We start from the raw sequence: 18,663 nt of genomic DNA, 5'->3' as shown, positions 1-18,663 counted from the left end.
GGTATTTGAAAACGTTCTCTCACTTGTATTTGCATTTAAGGTAATTAATGCTTTTATTTATTCTTTGAGATAAATCTTACTATTTTTTTTTTTAAAGGTCATTCTTTTTTCTTTTTATATTTTTATTTATTTATTTATTTTTGGCTGCGTTGGGTCCTCGTTGCTGCACGCGGGCTTTCTCTAGGTGTGGTGCGCGGGGACTACTCTTCGTTGTGGTGCACGGGCTTCTCATTGCGGTGGCTTCTCTTGTTTCAGAGCATGGACTCTAGGCACGCAGGCTCAGTTGTGGCACATGGGCTTAGTTGCTCCGCGGCATGTGGGATCTTCCCGGACCAGGTTCGAACCCGTGTCCCCTGCATTGGCAGGCGGATTCTTAACCACTGCGCCACAAGGGAAGTCCCAAGATAAATCTTACTATTAATAGTAATGTCTCAGAATCTAGACATTATCTTATGGGGAATTTGTTAAAATAAATCTTTTTCAAAATCTAAAAAAAAAGTCTACTGTTGTTTCCTACTATTACAGAAAACATTAAAAAATCTATTTAGCACTAAAATTCTTCATTGTTTCAACTTTACTATTTTTCACTAATTTCAGAGCCATGTATTTCTCTGTATTTTCCCACAGCAGACTATTTGCTTCCATTAACCAACCTTATTGGCCTGCATTCATATATCCTTTAGCTGTGGGGCCACTAGGCTGGGATGCAGCCATAGCCGATGACGGGTCTGTGCATGAAGAACCCAGGCATAGGTAGCTTAGGGACTTCATATATTAATACATTGCTGTATTCCTTCCGGCACTTTCTGTGAAACCAGTGTCCACTGATGCTTACCCTCAGTTGTTTGCAAGCATTTGTTTGCAGACATTCCACAATGAGGTAAATTATTGACTTTGAAATGCTTGAAAAGTTAGAACTTTAATGTTTTGGACATTGAAAGCAAGTGAATAAACAGAGTGGACTGGTAAACATGTTGGAAAAGGGAAGTTTTAAAATTACCTAATCAATTTCCCTGCTTAAAAATCTTGAAAGGGTTTTTTTTTTAATTTTTGGTTTTTATTAGACTTTTCCTTTTATTACTAAGGCTTTATGTTTCTAGAGCAGTTTTAGGTTCACAGCAAAATTGAGCAGAAGATACAGAGCTCCCATATACTCCCTCAAAGTCCTGAACCAGAGTGGTATATTTGCATGTGTATGTCCAGTTGTTCCAGCACCATTTGTTGAAAAGACTATCTTTTCTCCATTGTACTGCCTTTGTTCCTTTGTCAAAGATTGGTTGACTATATTTATGTGGGTCTATTTCTAGACTCTTTTCTGTCCCACTGATCTACTTGTCTCTTCTTTTGCCAGTACCACACTGTTTTGATCACTGTAGTTTTATAATAAGTCTTGAAGTTAGGTCATGGCCTCAACTTCATACTTCACTATTACACTAGCTATTCTGAGTATTTTACCTCTCCATATATACTTTAGAATCAGTATGTCAGTATTCATAAAATAACTTGTTGGGATTTGATTTGGGATTGCATTGAATCTATAGATCAACTTAGGAAGAAGTAACACCCTGACAATACTGAGTGTTCCTATCCATGAACGTGGACTATCTCTCCATCTATTTAGTTCTTCATTGATTTCTTTCATCAAAGTTTTGTAGTTTTCCTCATATAGATCCTGTAGATACATATTTTGTTAGATTTATACCTATTTCATAGTTTGGGGTGCTAATATAAATGGTATTGTGCTTTAAATTTTAAATTCTGAAATGTTTTGCTTGAAAGGTTTATTTCTAACCTTTGGAAAAATCACTGGTATGTAACAAGACTCAGAAGGCCCACAATGATCCTCTTCCCCTCTTGACACCTACCTCACCAGTCTCATTTTTTGGTGCTCCTATTCTCACTAATAATGTTACACCTGTACTAAACTTTGGTCCATTCCTGGAAGGTTCTTGAACTGAGGTCTTCACGTTATAAGGCTCCACATGTGAGCTTTCATTTTTTAAAGTAACAGCTTTATTGAGATATAATTCACATACAATTCACCCTTTTAAAGTATACAGTTCACTTTGTGTGGACATGTTTTAATTCTTCTGGGTAGATACCTAGAAGCAGAATTGCTGGGTCTTACGGTAACTCTTTGCTTAACATTTTGAGGAACTGTCAAAACATATTCCAAAGTAGCTGTACCATTTTACATTCCTACTAGCAGTGTATGAGGATTCCCATTTCTCCCCATCCTTGCCAACAATTGTTATTGTCTGTCTTTTTTGTTATTGCCATTCTAGTGGGTATAAAGTCCTATCTCATCGTGGTTTTGATTGGCATTTCCCTAATGACTAATGATGTTAAACATCTTTCATGTTCTTATTGGCCATTTGTATATCTTCCCTGAAGAAATGTCTATTGAGATCCTTTGCTCATTAAAAAAAAATTTTTTTGTAGAATTTTTGTTATTCCCTGATCTTTAACTGGCTAGCATACCTTCTCGTTCTTTATCTCCCCCTTCTCTTTTTTTACACTACCAGTAGTACATTCTTCCCATTTGTATAGCCTCATCATAGTTGGAATTCTTTGATTAAGGTCTACCTTCCCATGAGACTGTTGATTCTAAGAGAACAAAGACTACATGTCTTATTCACTATTGTTTTGTTCATTGTTGGTCCAATACTTAACACATTTTAGGTTTCCTGGCACATACCAGGCACTTGAACACTCGAATTGTATTTAATTTGATGCTCACATTGTTTCTCCTGTTGTGTCAGGAGGGCTGCTGTCTCCACTGAGAAGGTTTTAGGGGTTACCTCCACTCTGACCATTTGTGCTCCTCTCTTCCATTGGTTGAGGGTTGTCCCTCGGGATATTAATTCTTGTGCATATCTGAGTTGAAAACATCTGCAGAATGACTGCAGCGTCCATAGTATGGGAGGAACCCTGCAGTGAAAAACAACATGTTAATTGCCTGCAGGGCACTGTTGAGGCATGGGGACCCAGTGAATTGCATTTTAAAATACAATAGCATCTGGTGCTCCCATTGCCTGGAACGCATTCTACCATTACCATCATTCTCTTCAGTTGCCTGGCTGCCTCCTGTATATCCTTAAAAATGTGGCTCAGATCTGACATTGCCTCCTAGAAACCACCAGGCTGTTTTGACCCCCACCTGTACTCCTTGCATCCAGTGTTCTGCCTGCTGTGGTACTTACCACACTATCATACTTGCCTATTTATTTGTCGTACCACCCAAACAGCAACCCCTCCACCACAAGGCTAAAAGTCTTTTTTGTTGCCTCAGCAACTAGCACATACTAGATACCCAGTAAATATTTATAGGAAGAAAAGGAAAGATTTAAAAATACTTGAAGATAAAAAATTGAAATAGCTGGCGTCTTAGTCTGCTCAGGCCGCTATAACAAAATACCATAAACTGGGTGGCTTAAACAACAAACATTCATTTCTCAGTTTTGGATACTGGGAAGTCCAAGACCAAAGTGGTAGCAGATTTGGTGTCTGGTGAGAGCTCTCCTCCTGGTTTGCAGATGGCCTCCTTCTTGCTGTGTCCTCATATGGCCCAGCGAGACATCTCTTCTTATAAGGGTACTACTTCTATTTATGAAGGCTCCACCTTAACAACTTAATTATTGGGTTGGCCAAAAAGTTCCTTCTGTTTTAAAGTAAAAATAAAAGACACATTTTTCATTTTCACCAAGAACTTTATTGAACAACGTATTCACCATTTTGTTCCACTACCTTCTGCCATTTTTCAGGCAACTTCATAATTCCACCTTCCCAAAATTTTTTATCTTTTTGAGCAAAGAACTATTCCAGATGCCTTTTACAGTCTCCAAGGGAACTGAAATTTTTTCCATTAAGAGAATTTTGTAAAGACCGAAATAAATGGAAATCTGAAGGTGCAATGTCTGGTGAATACAGCGGATGAATCAGAACTTCCCAGCCAAGCTGAAACAGTTTTTGCCTGGTCATCAAAGAAACATGTGGTCTTGTGTTATCCTGATGGAAGATTATGTGTTTTCTGTTGACTAACTCCAGACGCTTTTCGTGGAGTGCTGCTTTCAGTTGGTCTAATTGGGAGCAGTACTTGTTGGAATTAATTGTTTGGTTTTCCAGAAGGAGCTCATAATAGAGGACTCCCTTCCAACCCCACCATATACACATCACCTTCTTTGGATGAAGACCAGCCTTTGGGGTGCTTGGTGGTGGTTCATTTCGCTTGCCCCACAATCTCTTCCTTTCCACATTATTGTACAGTATCCACTTTTCATCACCCATCACAATTTGTTTTAAAAATGGAACATTTTCAGTGAGCCACAACTACTGAGCCTGTGCTCTAGAGCCCCCAAGCCACAACTACTGAAGCCCTGCACCTACAGCCCGTGCTCCACAACAAGAGAAGCCACTGCAACGAAGAGTAGCCTCCGCTCACCGCAACTAGAGAAAAAGCCCGCATACAGCAACGAAGACCCAACGTGGGCAAAAAAAAAAAGGAACGTTTTCATTATGTTTCAGCCAAGAATCGCATGCGGAAATACGGTCAAGAAGGCTTTTTTCGTTTAATCTATGTGGAACCCAAACATCAAAGCGATAAACATAACCAAGCTGGTGCAAATGATTTTCAACACGTGGTATTAATGTTGATTGTTCTCAATTAGTGTCTCGATTTGATCGCTATCAACTTCAACTGGTCTACCCGACTGTGGAGCATCGTCCAGCAAGATATCTCCAACACGAAACTTTGCAAACCACTTTTGACACGTTCAATCAGCCACAGCACCTTCTCCATACACTGCACAAATCTTCTTTTGCGTTTCAGTTGCGTTTTTACCTTTCTTGAAACAATAAAGCATAATATGCCGAAAATGTTGCTTTTTTCCTTCCATCTTCAATATTAAAATGGCTACACAAAAATTCACCAATTTTGATATGCTTTTCTTCAACACACGCTGATATGACAGCTGTCACAATACAATCTAACAAAATTGTTTCGAATGAATTTAAAGACAACTAAGCGCTACTAGAGCCATCTTAGGGAAAAAAGCAAACGAACCTTTTGGCTAACCCAATATCTGTCAAAGGCCCCACCTCCAAATACCATCACATGGAGCATTAGGGCTTCAACATGACTTTTAGGGGAACACATTCAGCCTGTAGCAGATGGAAGGTAGAAAAATGGATACAAAGAGATAATAGGAGAAAAACATGAAAGGCACTAATTCCAAAGAAACGTGGTAAGGAAAACAAGTAAAATGTCATTCTGAGTTATATAATAATGGACACTTGGGGGAGTGAGCAATGAATTAACAGTAAATTAGTTTAAAATGCTTACACAAAGACAAGAGACCAGAGGATAGCTGAGAAGCTGGCCCAGCTTGTTGAGATGTTCCTGGAGGGCTGCGGTTGAGGTTTAAAATCCAGCTAGCTTAGGTCACGGCTGCTGAAGACATAGTTCAATGTGTGTTTTCTGATGCACTTGTATGTATCAGGCACTGTGCTCTCTGTTCATCACAGGAACTTACAGGCTACTCAGAGACAGAAACATATATCGACTCCAATAGGCTGGGTGAACTAATGCACCCCAACAAACACCACGTGCAAATCACTATTCCAGGTGCATAAACAGATCTTGCTGAACCCACTGAAGAGCTCTGTAAGAATATGTAAACAAGTTCAGAGATATTAGGTAATTTCCCATGGTTACACACTAAGCCCTGACGTGGACACTCTAGCCTAACTTCTATGTCCTTTTTTCCCCACTACTCACTTACCTGCCTTTCACATTCATCCTTTTGTTCTTTCACACAACATACCTGACCAACTCATATGGGCCAGGCACAGTGCAAGGCATGAGCAACAGATACCATCCCAGGGAAGAGCATGGTCACAGTCCCTGCCCCCCAGGGAGCTAAATATTTGTGAGAACAGACATTAAGCAGGTAACGTGAGGCGTGTGGAGTGTTACAAACAGGGAAACGTGGGGTGCTGACCTGAGCAAGCAGTTCCGGAAGACCTCTCTGAAGAAGTGAAGACTCTTTAGGAGTTAGCAAAGCAAAGTTGGAGCTATAAGGGAGAAAAAGTAGGCCAGGTGGATGGAATAATACATGCAAAGGGACAGAGAGAAGGCACATTCAAGGACCTGGGCTGGAGAGGTCAGTGTGTACACACTTGGGACTTAATCCTAAAGCAATCAGAAGCCACAACGTCTAATTCACAAAATTCCTTCCCCACAGCAAGAGGCAGAAATCACTTAATTCTAAATCACTTCATTTTAAGACGTACCAAAAGCCTACAGGATAATTAGTTTGAATTAAATTTCCCTGGTTTGTAGCCACAGATGTAGGATACTATGGGGTTGGATCCCACAGGAACCCGAGTAAAAGGGCTGCTTTCCCCAGAACTCCCAATTATCGAGCCCTGATGTCCCAACAGCACTGTGAAATTGTCCCCAGGAGGGAATGTTGAGAGCTTGGGCAGAGCAGGTCCAACCCTGGCTCCTGGGTTAACATCTGAATTAGTGAGGTTAATTATATCATACCATTGCCAGTTATAACTTATACAGTTTGTCTTTTCTCCACCTCAGGATAATGTCCCCTCCCCTCCTCAGTGTAAGTATTTCAGCTCTCAGGCAGTCTCCGAGGGGCACGATGCTCCATCCTCCCTCTTCCCTCCTCTGCTGCTGGCTGCATCCCACAAGGAATCAAAACACCCCTTGTTAAATTCCGTGAGTCAGGAAAGAATGGAAACCCTGCTTTCAAAATTCTTACACGAGGCTTCTGGGAAGAGTGTAAGGAGAGCGTCTATAGTTAAGTTAAACTAGTAAATAAACTGGCTCCCGAGCTGAAATGGGCAGGACAGCCTGAGGAGCAGGTTAAGCAACAGAGAAAGGAGACATATGGGAAAAACACAAATCACTGATAGTAAAATAATTTTATTTAGTTTCTTTTTTAAAAAAGGTAGCATTTCACATATAAATTTAGACTTCAAGATTACCAAAAGGAACATCCCTGAAGGGGGGCACGGGGGGTGGGCAGACTTTGAGCCCCAGTGAGCACAGAGAAGCACATTCCATGGAGAGTTTAAGCAGAAGTCCTTTCTTGAGAACTTCACAGTGCTACTTCCCTGTTCCTCAACTCTGCCACCAGAGCCTGTGGTTTGTAAGAAAACCCATATTCATCACTTTGGGGCAACAGTTTTTAGCTCATGGGAATAGGAAACATCCCTAGGAATGAAAGCACAAAGGTCAATGATCCAGATTTCCCACAACAATCATTATTTATATGCAGCAACAATATATGACAGGTAAAGAGTTTATTATATAGTTCCCAAAATCTTTTAAAAAGGGCTAGAGAACACAAAATTCATTCATAAAGAGAATGTATATAATTAAATGAGCAAAAACAAAAAAATTCTTCTTTCCATATTACAAATGCCTTTATAGGATAAGGCCCCAGGAAAAGACCTCAAATCTGGGACTCCTTTCCTGTATTAAGTGTCTGGCACAACCCAGAAGCTGTCATGAGACTGACAGTTCGCTTAAAGGTTTCTGGAAGTGGTCCCATGACTTTTCTGTCTGGCTTGAACACAGTGTACACAAATGGTGTCTTAAACTGTGTAAACTCAGGCCTAACTACAGGGCACACTGATTCAAGAAAGTTAATCTTAAGATTAAAAAAACGTCCAGATGAAACAGATCTCCCATAGCCAGAGGCTAACTCTGTCATCCTCTCATGTAAGTTTAAATCCACTGGCTGCCTAGGAAGTCAGTGGAATAATCCTGATCTCCTAGTTGAGGTGAAAGCTGCGGAACAACTTAGATTTCAGCATCTCAGGGCCAGGAGGGAAGGAGACAAAGATGACCAAGGGTGCTTTCTAGGTTACTCCTTTGATCCACCCGGTGGGCTCCTGATCAGTGTTGAGAAGGAGAACCCGTGGGCCAGTAACCATGGCAGCCCCAGGATCTGACCTTTAGGCAGAGGTACCGGGGCAAATGAATGTACCCCAAATCCAGTTTTAAAAATAAAAACTTCCTGCAGTTATGATACAACACTGTGCAGTGAACAGCTAGGAACTGGATGCTGCTTCTATTTCTGGTTAAAGTCCTGTTCCACTCTTGGCCAGAGCTGAGAGGTGACATAGAAGGAGTTGTCTGAGCCTAAAAACCAGGCACCTTAGTCACACATGGCCTGGGCAGTGACATAGACAGCCATCACCCAATGGAGGGGTATGCACGGCCCCCAGAGCTTTGGTTCAAAGCAAAGGTTTCATCTCACCCAAAACTTCAAACTAAGCTCTATCTCTGAGCCTACTAATGCAATAAACTAATGATTAGGAATCTCTATGAAGAATCTCTGATTGGGTGGCAAGGTGCATGTCCCAGCAGGCCACCATCTTGACTCTAGGAAAACAAAAAGGTGCAAATCGTATCAAGTAAATAGTTGCTCAAGTGGAAGATCATTTCCTGGGGAACTTCAGCGGACTAGATGCTAATCACATGGATGAATGCTGGGACTGCACCCCAAAGAGAAAGCCTGGGTCCTGGCATAATCAGTCTTCTTTACACTTGCCACATCCTGGCCGCCTTCTCTCTGACCTCCTATCTCTTGAATGACTGAGCACACATTTCCCCGGGGACCAATGTAAACATTATCCAATAAATCTCAGCTAAGAAAAACACAGCTTGTTAAATATTTAGTGTTTAACATTCCAGTGCAGGCAGTATGTTAGCATCAGACTTCCCCTCATTCATGAGTACCAGTTTAGAAAGGAACACACACAGGATATTTGATAAAACTGCACCTGAAAAGACCATCTGGGTGCCAGACAGCTGGCTCTATCCTGCAATCAGCTGATAAACCAGGACTACCACAGGAAAGGCAGAACAGACGGAGCATGAGTTCTCTGTAAATCTGAAGAGTCGTATAACCATCGTTCCCACTTAACCCCTTGGGCCATATCTTGATATGGGAGAACATTTCCACCTGTTGCATCAACCTGTGCTCTCCTTGTTTTGGATGGGGCTCTCCCCAGAGGGCTCAAGAGCCTCCTTAGAGGGGAGAGAGTTTTTTCTTCCAGTCCTAACCTCTGAATATTTCAAAGCACAAGAGGAGTCCACGAACATGCTAGGGATGTTGCTGCCAAAGTAGATCTTACTGTTAGAAGCAATGGCCTGGTACCTTTTGAGCTCCAGATATTCCGGGGTCAATTTGTGCTGTGAGAGGCAAACAAGAGCAAAGGCATCAGAACACTTTGGTGCAATAGTCACTGCTCTCTTTCCTTACACAGATTTTCCCTATTGTTCTCCTGAATATCATTCCTCAACTGTGAATTGCTACCAATGACCCTCTCTCACTTTGAAGTGTGGCTATCACATTGACACCGTTTTTCAGAATGGCATAAAACTACTTCCCCTTTCAGCATAAGGCTCACCTCAATGACAAAGTCACTTGTGCCTGGGCAGCTTTCCCCATGACAGATTTGGATCACTGGTTTGGAAACTGAAATTTCTCATCTTGCCTTCATCTTGACCAAATTCCATTCTGTTTCTATAGAGTTGTGTCCTCCAATATGTTAAGTTTATTTCTAAATTTACACTGGATTTCAAAGTACTGACAACTCTCGTTCTGACAACCTACCATATATCTTCAGACTTCTTCTGAATATAGATTATGTTGTTCCTTCCTAAATGGAAAAAGTTTAAGCCCTGTCTATACCTTAAATCTTGACTTTAACCTTTCAGATTGCATCATATACCTTAGCAACCTCCTTCTCAACTTTTCCTCTGTTCCACTCTACTGTATAATTAATAACCTTATAAACCTAGGTCATATCCTTCCCTATGTCCTTCCCTTCTCAGACTACTAGGGGTTCTAGCTGACTTTTAATTAAATAATTCCTACTAACTAGGTCTGTACTCTCTAGACCTAAACTTACCCCAGTCCCTATACAAAAATTGTTCACTCACACATCACCCAACTTCCTTTCTCAAATTACCACATATGAAATTCCTCATGACTAGAGTATTTTTTAAATCCAAAAAACAAGCAGTACTCAACTGGGGGCATTCGGAAATGTGTGTGTGTGGTGGGGGGTGTGGACTGTTAAAATAATTGGTGAGCACTACTGACAGTTTAGCAGGCAAGGGCCAGAATGCATGAGATAGTCTGCAACAATGAAAAAGTATCTCACCCCAACATGCTAAGAATGTCTGATGAGAAACTCTGCTCTAAACAAGCTTAGCATCTACCCAAAAGGTCTACCTGATCTGGGAAGCAATTTTAAGTGAACTTTACTCCTCTCCTGTCACTCTTGTCATTTCAGGAGAAGACCTTTAACTTTCCTGATTATTGAGCCCTTATACAGCAGTACAAATGGATGAATTTATGGCATTTGACCTGGGTTTATATATCTGCTTGCCTTTGTCCTAGCTCCCCACTTTTATAAAGAACTATACAAAGTTCTCTACCCATAGAATGTGCAACATATGTCTTTCCAAGTGACTGGCCGATTCTAGAGGGCGTGATGGTAACTACACTTCCTTGACATTGGATAAAATCGCCTCCATCGTGTTAGAACCCCCACAGGGGAAAGCAAAAACTTAACCTGTATTACTAGGAGAGTGACACAGAGAGCCAGTCACCTTGTTTGAAGTGGCATATTTGTGTGCGGCATAATACTCAGCATCTGCTTTCGCCTTCTCTCGGGCCAGGAACGCAGCATCTAGTAAGCAAAACAGTCAGGGTGTTTAAAACAGAGCAAAGTTGCAATCCATTTCCTCAGCTGGGTAAGAGTTCAGACTCTACCTTAAGTAGAAGTCCCTTTATCCACTGCTTGATATTCCAATCATTCACTTTACTTTAAAGGCATAAAACAACATTAGCAGTTTTCAAATCCCAGTCCCCAGACAACTCCTTCTCAAAGGGGAATACTCTTGTCAATGTCAAGTTAACTCTCAGCTCGTCTGAACCCACTTCATTTTCCACCTTAAGTTGCTCCTTCTTTCCTCCACCCCTCATCACCCAAAGCCTCACACCCCACCCAGGCTCTAGGCTTTAAGTATTAATAATTAAGTCCAGACATGAGAGCTATGCTCTATTTACCGCACTGTCTCCATCCCCTTCAAATCTGATTCAGAATCAGTTAATGTAGAATGATAGGAAGCATCATTATATAAGCAAAAGAGGTTGAATATTTGGTCTTCAAGACTGTGAGCTAAGAACATCGACATCCCACTATGTGTAATCAAGAGTTTGGGAGCCTCTATGAAAACTGGGGCTTCTTTTTCCCCCAGCTAATTGTTTGGTTATTTTTTTGGTTGACAGGTAGAAAAGAAACTGGTGGTAGGGTTTCTTATCTTGTATATTCTTTAAAACTGATTACTTTGCCTGAGAACAAATAAGCCCCAACTTAAGGATGGAAAATGAAAGGCTGAGTTTCCCATAGTCACAAACCAAACAAAAGAGCTAGATACGCAATGGCAATTTAAAAAAAATTTGTCTAGAATATCAGGCCAGCTACTTCCTCCAGACCACCCACCATAACCCAGACCCAGTCCCTGAGACAGAGAAGCAGTTCAGGATGGTCAGAGCCTCTTTTCTCCTTGAGGTACCTTCAATTTCAGAAATGCGCTTTTCAGTTTCTTTCTCCATCACCTTCTGCTGAAACCGAATTTTTGCCACTTGTGCAATCTTCTCTGCTTCTATAATTATATACAAAACAAGACCTTCAAAAACACTTCTCTAGTTCCAGAGGTACTTAGAAACATGAGCACATAGTCTAACGCTTAATTATATAAGGTGTTATGGGCTCATTGTTTCATTGTTTTATCTATTCAGACTATAAACAACTCAACAGAAAAAAGGGAATTTATTTCCTACTTCACTGTTCTATTTTGACAGTGCTTGTTTTGTGGAAGGAAGGAAGAGTACAAAAGGTGACAGTTCCAGTCCTTCATGGGATTAAATGGCAATGGCCCACAAGCTGATGGGGAAAAAAAAGATACTTCATGAACGTTCTCAGAACAAAAACAGAGCAACACAAATGTATGGCAACATAGGACAATTATATAATGTGGCAGGAGAAATAAAGAATAAGGAAGATAAAACAAGGAAGACCTTCTGGAAGAAATCTTAAAGAAAATAATAGACCATGACCTAAGAGGACCTGGCAGAAAGTGTAAACAAAAACAAGATATACGAATTAGCATAGCAAGTCGCAGTTAAAGAGGTGATAAAGAGCCAGCTGACAAAGGAAGACAACAAAAAAATTACAGAGAGGGCTGGAAGACCCCTGTTTTGAGTGACAGGCTAAGGAATTTAACTTTTATATATACTCAGGATCAACTGTTATGTAACCATCAGGGAAATGATGTGATGAAGGGTTACCAGAGGAGGAGTATTCTGACTACTGTAGAAGATAAAAGAGAAAGCAGGGTAATTCACCTGAGAATGTGAAAACAAGTGTTGGGAGTGAACAAGGTAGCTGCAGCAGGCAATTACAGGCAGGGAAAACAAAACATCCTTAGCAAATCTCTGGCCTAACCAAAGGATTCAGGACCAGGGAAGAAAGACTCTAATTATATTTTCAATACAATCACTGCAATTCTTGAAGAACATTCTCAATTCTCCTTTTCAGCCAAAGAAGTTGAATATTTTAACATATCTTCTCCTTGGCCTCTGGAGGAAGTGTATAATGGAAAGAACATTTCCAGGTGGTTTCTTCTTTCCATAAGGCAGGATCCTTTACCAGCTACTCTAGGGCATACTTCCCTATCTCCCTATCAGCATAAAATCAATCTATCACCATACCATCCTAAAAACAGGCTATGTTCAGCTGGGCTAAAAATTTAGCTATAAGCAGAAACTCAAGATAAAATTTGAATAAAAAGTCAGGAATCTGGAGCCTGCAGCTAGAACCCAGAGAATGGTGCCTCAACATGGGGAACTGATGCAATAATCCCATTTCACACTGTTCTCTGACGTGTGGGCATAAACCAATAAAGAGCATGACCAAACCTCTAGTTCTAGAAAAATGGTGGAGTAGGCTAATGAGAAACCCTTCCAACACCTTAAAATGCTAGATAAAATATAACAAAATTGTTTTCTAATGTATAATTGAGATCATAAGAAAGAATGAGAGATCCTCAAGAGAGACAAGTAAAGAGAGAGCTGAGAGCCTGTATGATGGCAGCCCTGGGAGTGGTTATTAGACTAGTAAGAGAAAGGGCCTTGGGCTATTGCCCATGCAGGGCCAGGAGATGAGGCCTTGAGATGTTAAAACTGAAATTCCCCTATAAAACCCGAGGACCTGCTAAAGGGCTGCAACTCTACCCACCAGCCCAGTGGCATATCATAGTGAAACTAGAGAATATGCAAAGATAGAGAAAAAAAATTTTTTTTAACAGAGAAAATTCTTAAGAGTAAAAAGAGGAGCAGAAGCCAAACAAAAACAAAATAATATTGCCAAAGTGACAAAGAAAAGTAAGTTTAGTTGGGCTTAGAACTGTAGGCTAAATTACCATTCAAGAATGAAATAAAAGTATTTCAGACCAAGGAAGACTGAATAAGTTTTCCAGTCATTAGCCTTTACTGAAAAAAAGCTAGCAGAAAAAATGAATGAATTGCCAGAAGCAATGGAGAGGAAAAAATTACACAACATATTTAAATCAAAATAAAATATTTACTGTAAGAATCAGTGATGATAATAATCAATGGGGGAATAAAAACAACATGAAACTAAAATACTAGGCAACAATAATATGTAAAACTGGAGGACAGTGATAAGAGTTAAAGCATCCTAAGGTATTGTTCAAGAAGAGGAAGGAAAGAATGATTAACTTTAGATTCTGTCAAGTCAGGTATGCTTGTTAACATTTTACAGGCAACAACTAGTTACAAATTCTAGAAATAGAATGTAAAACTTCTAATCAAGTAAAAGGAAGAAAATAATAAAGAAAATACAATCAATTCAATACCAATCAGAAAAGAAGGGGAAAAGAAGCATGGTAAATGGCACAAAATTAAATGATACAAACAAGTCCAAATATAGCAGTAACCACGATAAATATAAAAAGACTAAACTCACCAGTTAAAAGACAGATTCTCACATTGGATAAGATAACAAAATCCAGCTATATGCTGTTTACAAGAGACACACCTAAAACATAATGACATAGAAAAGTTGAAAGTAAAAGGATGTGAAAAGACACATCAAGAAAATAACTAACCAAGAGAAATCTGTCATAGCTATATTATCATCAGACAAAATAGACCTTAAGCCAAAAAGCATGTCTGGCTATAAAAGAGGGTTATTACATAACTGGACCAATGCTACACAGAGATGTAACAATCCAGTTCTGAAACTAAACATTCTTAATGATATAGCCCCAGAATACATAAAGAAAAAAAGTTATAAGTCAACAAATTCATGGTCATAGTGGGAGATTTTAACACACCTCTCTCAGTAACTGATAGCTCAAGAAGGCAAAAATTAGAAGAATACAGAAGATGTGAACAATGCAATTCATAATCCTGACATAATGAATATGCAGAGAAACCTGCATCCAACAAATAGAGAATATACATTCAATCTTTTCAAGCACACATAGAACATTTACCAAAAAAGGACCACGTACTGATAATCCACAAAACAAACTTCAACAAATACTTAAGAATCCATATAACAGATCATATTTTCTGACTACAATGCAATAACATTGGAAATCAACAATAAAAAGGCAGCCCCCGGAGAACCAATTAAATTAGAAACTGAAAAATATACTTTGAATAATTCATGAGTCAAAGAAGAAATAATGGACATTTAAAAAAAAAAAAGAAAACCAAACACCAATAAATAAACTACATCCAAAACCTGTGGATGTACCTAAAAGCAGAACTTAGAAGAAAATGTATAATCTTACACGTTTCCATTAGAAAAGACTAAAAACTGAAGAATTTAGTAACTCAAAAAGTAAGAAAAGAACCAGTGAGTAAACTCAAGGCAGAAAATAAATAAATAATAAAAAATAAGTGTAAATAATAATTGAAAAGAAAGTGACTAAAGAATCAACCAAATCAAAATTTAGTTCTCTGAAAAGATGCATAAAACAGATCTCTGATCCAGCAAAATAGAAGGCACCAATAAACAATATCAGGAATGAAAAGGGGCATACAGATTTGGTAGAGGGTTTAAAAATCATAAGAGAACTTTACAAACAAATTTATGCCCCCAAATTTGAAATAACAGATAAAATGTGGAGAATTTTCTATAAAGTATAACTACCAAAACTGACTTAAAAAAGAAACAAATACCTTACACAATACAGAAATTAAATCAGTAGGTTAAGTGTTGCCATAAAAATTAAACGAGCATACAAAAAAGCCCAAACTCCACTAGACCAAGATGGTTTTTATAATTGAGTTCCACCATACCTACAAAGAGGAGGTAAAACATATTTTATACAAAATGCTCCAGAACACAGAAAAAGAAGAAATGCTCTCCAACTCATTTTGAGGCTAGTGTAACCATGATACAAAAAACAAACAAAAAACCCCTGAAAACCTGAGAGTAAGAATGTAAGAAAACAAAAAAGCTGACCATTTATGAAAATAAAAGTAAAAAATTAAAAGAAATTATTAGGGTAAAACTTCTACTTCATGATCAAGTGAATTTATTCCAGGAAGACAAAATAATTCTGTAAGAGAAAATCTATTAATATAATTCACCATATTAATTGCTTTAAAAAGAAAAATTATATGGTCATCTCGACAGATAAAAAAAAAATTCTAAAAGTTTTAGCAGTCATTCATGATAAAAACCCTTGGCAAGCAAGAAACAGAAGGAAATGTCATTAACCCGATAAAAGTTAAGTATAGCAAACATCACTGGGACTGTGTATTTAAAGTTAGGAACAAGACAAGAATGCCTGTCACCATCTTTCTTTTCAACACTTCACTGGAAGTCATAGCCTAAAGCAGTAAGGTAAGAACTAAAAGGTGTGGGAGTACAGAGAAAAAACCAGAACTGTCCTGATCTGAAGACAATATGATTACTTGGGAAATCCAAGAGACTATTAGAAACAACAGCATTTTCAGCAAGATTGCTAAATGAAAAAATTAACAGCATACCTATACAAAAGTAAAAACCAGTTTGAAAATGTGCCTTGAAAAAAGAGCCTATTTATATAATAGCAAAAAATTTGAGGAATATATAGGAATAAATCTCTAACAAAGAGTGTGTAAGAACTTTGCGAAGAAAATTATGATACTTTTTTGAAAGACCATTCTTTCATTTTTCATTCTCATAAATGGAGAAATATAACAGATTTATAAAACTCAGTATCATAAATATTGTAATTCTCTCCAAACTGATGTACTATATACAAGTAATGTGATTACAATCAAAACCCTAACAGTATTTTATAGAACTTGAGGAGCTGGTTCTAAAATTTATTTGGAGGAATAAAGGGCCTGGAATAGTCCAATACAATTTTAGAAATAGGAACAGTTTTGAGGAATAGTTAAGAAGGAACTTGCTCTCTCAGATAGCAAGACTTAAAACGAAAGCTACAGTAATTAAAGCAAGGTATTACTGTAAAAGGATAGACCAAGAAATTCAAAGAAAATAGAAACCCTAACAACAGAACAAATTATATATAGGATCTTATTATATGACAGATGTGGCATTAGAAATAAGTACAGGAGGGCATCCCTGATGGCGCAGTGGTTGAGAGTCTGCCTGCCAATGCAGGGGACACGGGTTCGAGCCCTGGTCTGGGAGGATCCCACATGCCGTGGAGCAACTGGGCCCGTGAGCCACAGCTACTGAGCCTGTGCGTCTGGAGCCTGTGCTCCACAACAAGAGAGGCCACGATAGTGAGAGGCCCGCGCACTGTGATGAAGAGTGGCCCCCGCTCGCCGCAACTAGAGAAAGCCCTCGCACAGAAACGAAGACCCAACACAGCCAAAAATAAATTAATTAATTAATTTTAAAAAAAAAAAGAAAAAAAAAGAAATAAGTACAGGAAATAAGGAACTATTCAATAAATAGTCTAAGACAATTGGCTTGCCATTTGGAAAAAATTAAACTGAATTTCTATGTCACACTAAACATTAAAATAAATTCCAGATGGACTCAAGACCTACATAGGAGAAGAAAAACTTTAAAACTTTTAGAATAAAATTATTACTTTGGGGTTGGGGAAGAATTCTTAAAACAAGATAGGAAAAGCACAAACTGGAAAGAAAAAGACTGATAAATTTGATTACATGAAAATGAAATATATATGTATGTCAAAGACATCATAAAGTTCAAAGACAAGCCACAAATTGAGAGATGATATTTGCAATGCATAAACCTGGGAAGGGATTAATATCCAGAAGATACAAAGAACTTCTACAAATCAGTTTAAAAAAGTAATCAAATAATGGGCTAAAGATATTAACAGGCAATTCACATATCAAAAAAAGGGAAACCCGAATGACCCATAAACAATACCCAACTTTACTAGTAACTAGGAAAACTCGTATCAAAATTATGTGATACTGTGCCCATCATCAAACTGGTATAAATTTTTAAAAATCTTGTAACTCCAAGGGTAGAGGACAATGTGTGGAAATGGGAATTGAATAAGGTAGCACAGAAATTGAAACTTAAACACTGCTGAGGAGAGGGTAAAATGGAGAAAGCACTTTGGAGAGCAATTTGGCAGCGTGTTGTAATTTGAAGATGTGTGTACCCTATGACCCAGCAATTCTACTTCAAGATATGCATTCTAGAGCAGTGCTTCTCAAACTACCTGTGGGAAAGCATTTTTTTTTGTATTTCAATATTTTATAAATTATAATGAGTTACTAGAAAAATATTAAAAAAGAAAAACATAAGCTCCAGTTTTTTATTAGATTCAACAGACAATAAAATTACTGTGTTAAAATGCTGTAAGAACTTCTAAACACTCATTCTCAATTTCCATACTCATCTCATTGTGGATCCAAAACAAAAAGCCGGTGACAGGGCACTGACCCACACCACATGTGCAGTAGCACTTCTCTAGGAAAACTCTTGCATGTGTGCACAGAGAGACATGGATAAGGGTATTACTGCAGAACTGTCTGTAATAAGGAAAAACCAGAAACTAACTCATTAGTAATCCATCAGAATCAAATGAGGCTCACTCATAGAATGAGATACATACAGAGCAGTTAAAAATAAACTAGATCTACATGTATCAATATGAATAAAACAATGTTAGTAAAAAAAGGAAGTTGTGAAATAAAAGGTGGAGTTTGATACCACTTTTGTAGTAAAACAATTCTATGAATTGTTTATTGTTACATATTTAGAGTAAAAGTATAAAAATATGGACAGAAAATATACATCAACTTCAGAATAGAACGTACTCTGAGAAGACAGGTCAAGAAATAAGACCAGGGATGGGTACAAAGGAGGCTTCAAATAGATATATAAACTTTTTCCTAAAAGAAAATATGATCTGAAGGAATATGGCAAAATGTTAAGCCTTCATTATATTGTTCTCTGTATGTTCCTGTATATTTGAAATATTTAATATAAAACTCAAACTTTCAGCAAACCAAGGAACAAACAATTGAGAACCTAAGACGGCAGTCGAATACACAATATGCTGGAGTGTTAGGGAAG

General features: G+C 38.5%; 1 protein-coding gene across 6 annotated transcripts in view; it reads right to left on the bottom strand.

Annotated features, from left to right (window-relative positions):
- Positions 1-3,679: 3,679 nt before the first annotated feature.
- Positions 3,680-18,663, bottom strand: part of ERLIN1 (ER lipid raft associated 1) — a 39,633-nt gene continuing 24,649 nt past the window's right edge. For 3 of the 6 annotated variants that reach the window (XM_007187365.2, XM_007187364.2, XM_057530635.1), the window contains exons 10-14: positions 11,618-11,707; positions 10,649-10,728; positions 9,186-9,220; positions 6,000-6,072; positions 3,680-5,660 (exon numbers count right to left, since the gene is read on the bottom strand). In XM_007187365.2, coding sequence (XP_007187427.2) covers positions 5,535-5,660; positions 6,000-6,072; positions 9,186-9,220; positions 10,649-10,728; positions 11,618-11,707 — 404 coding nt within the window. In that variant the 3' untranslated portion in view covers positions 3,680-5,534. Of the gene's footprint in view, positions 5,661-5,999; positions 6,073-6,924; positions 9,221-10,648; positions 10,729-11,617; positions 11,708-18,663 lie in introns of those variants that run through there. The other 3 variants (XM_007187369.2, XM_057530636.1, XM_007187366.2) reach the window with 3 other exon arrangements.

This window comes from Balaenoptera acutorostrata, chromosome 16, assembly GCF_949987535.1.
Source record: "Balaenoptera acutorostrata chromosome 16, mBalAcu1.1, whole genome shotgun sequence".
Lineage (NCBI taxonomy): Eukaryota > Metazoa > Chordata > Mammalia > Artiodactyla > Balaenopteridae > Balaenoptera > Balaenoptera acutorostrata.
This window is presented reverse-complemented; position numbering and strand designations above follow the sequence as displayed.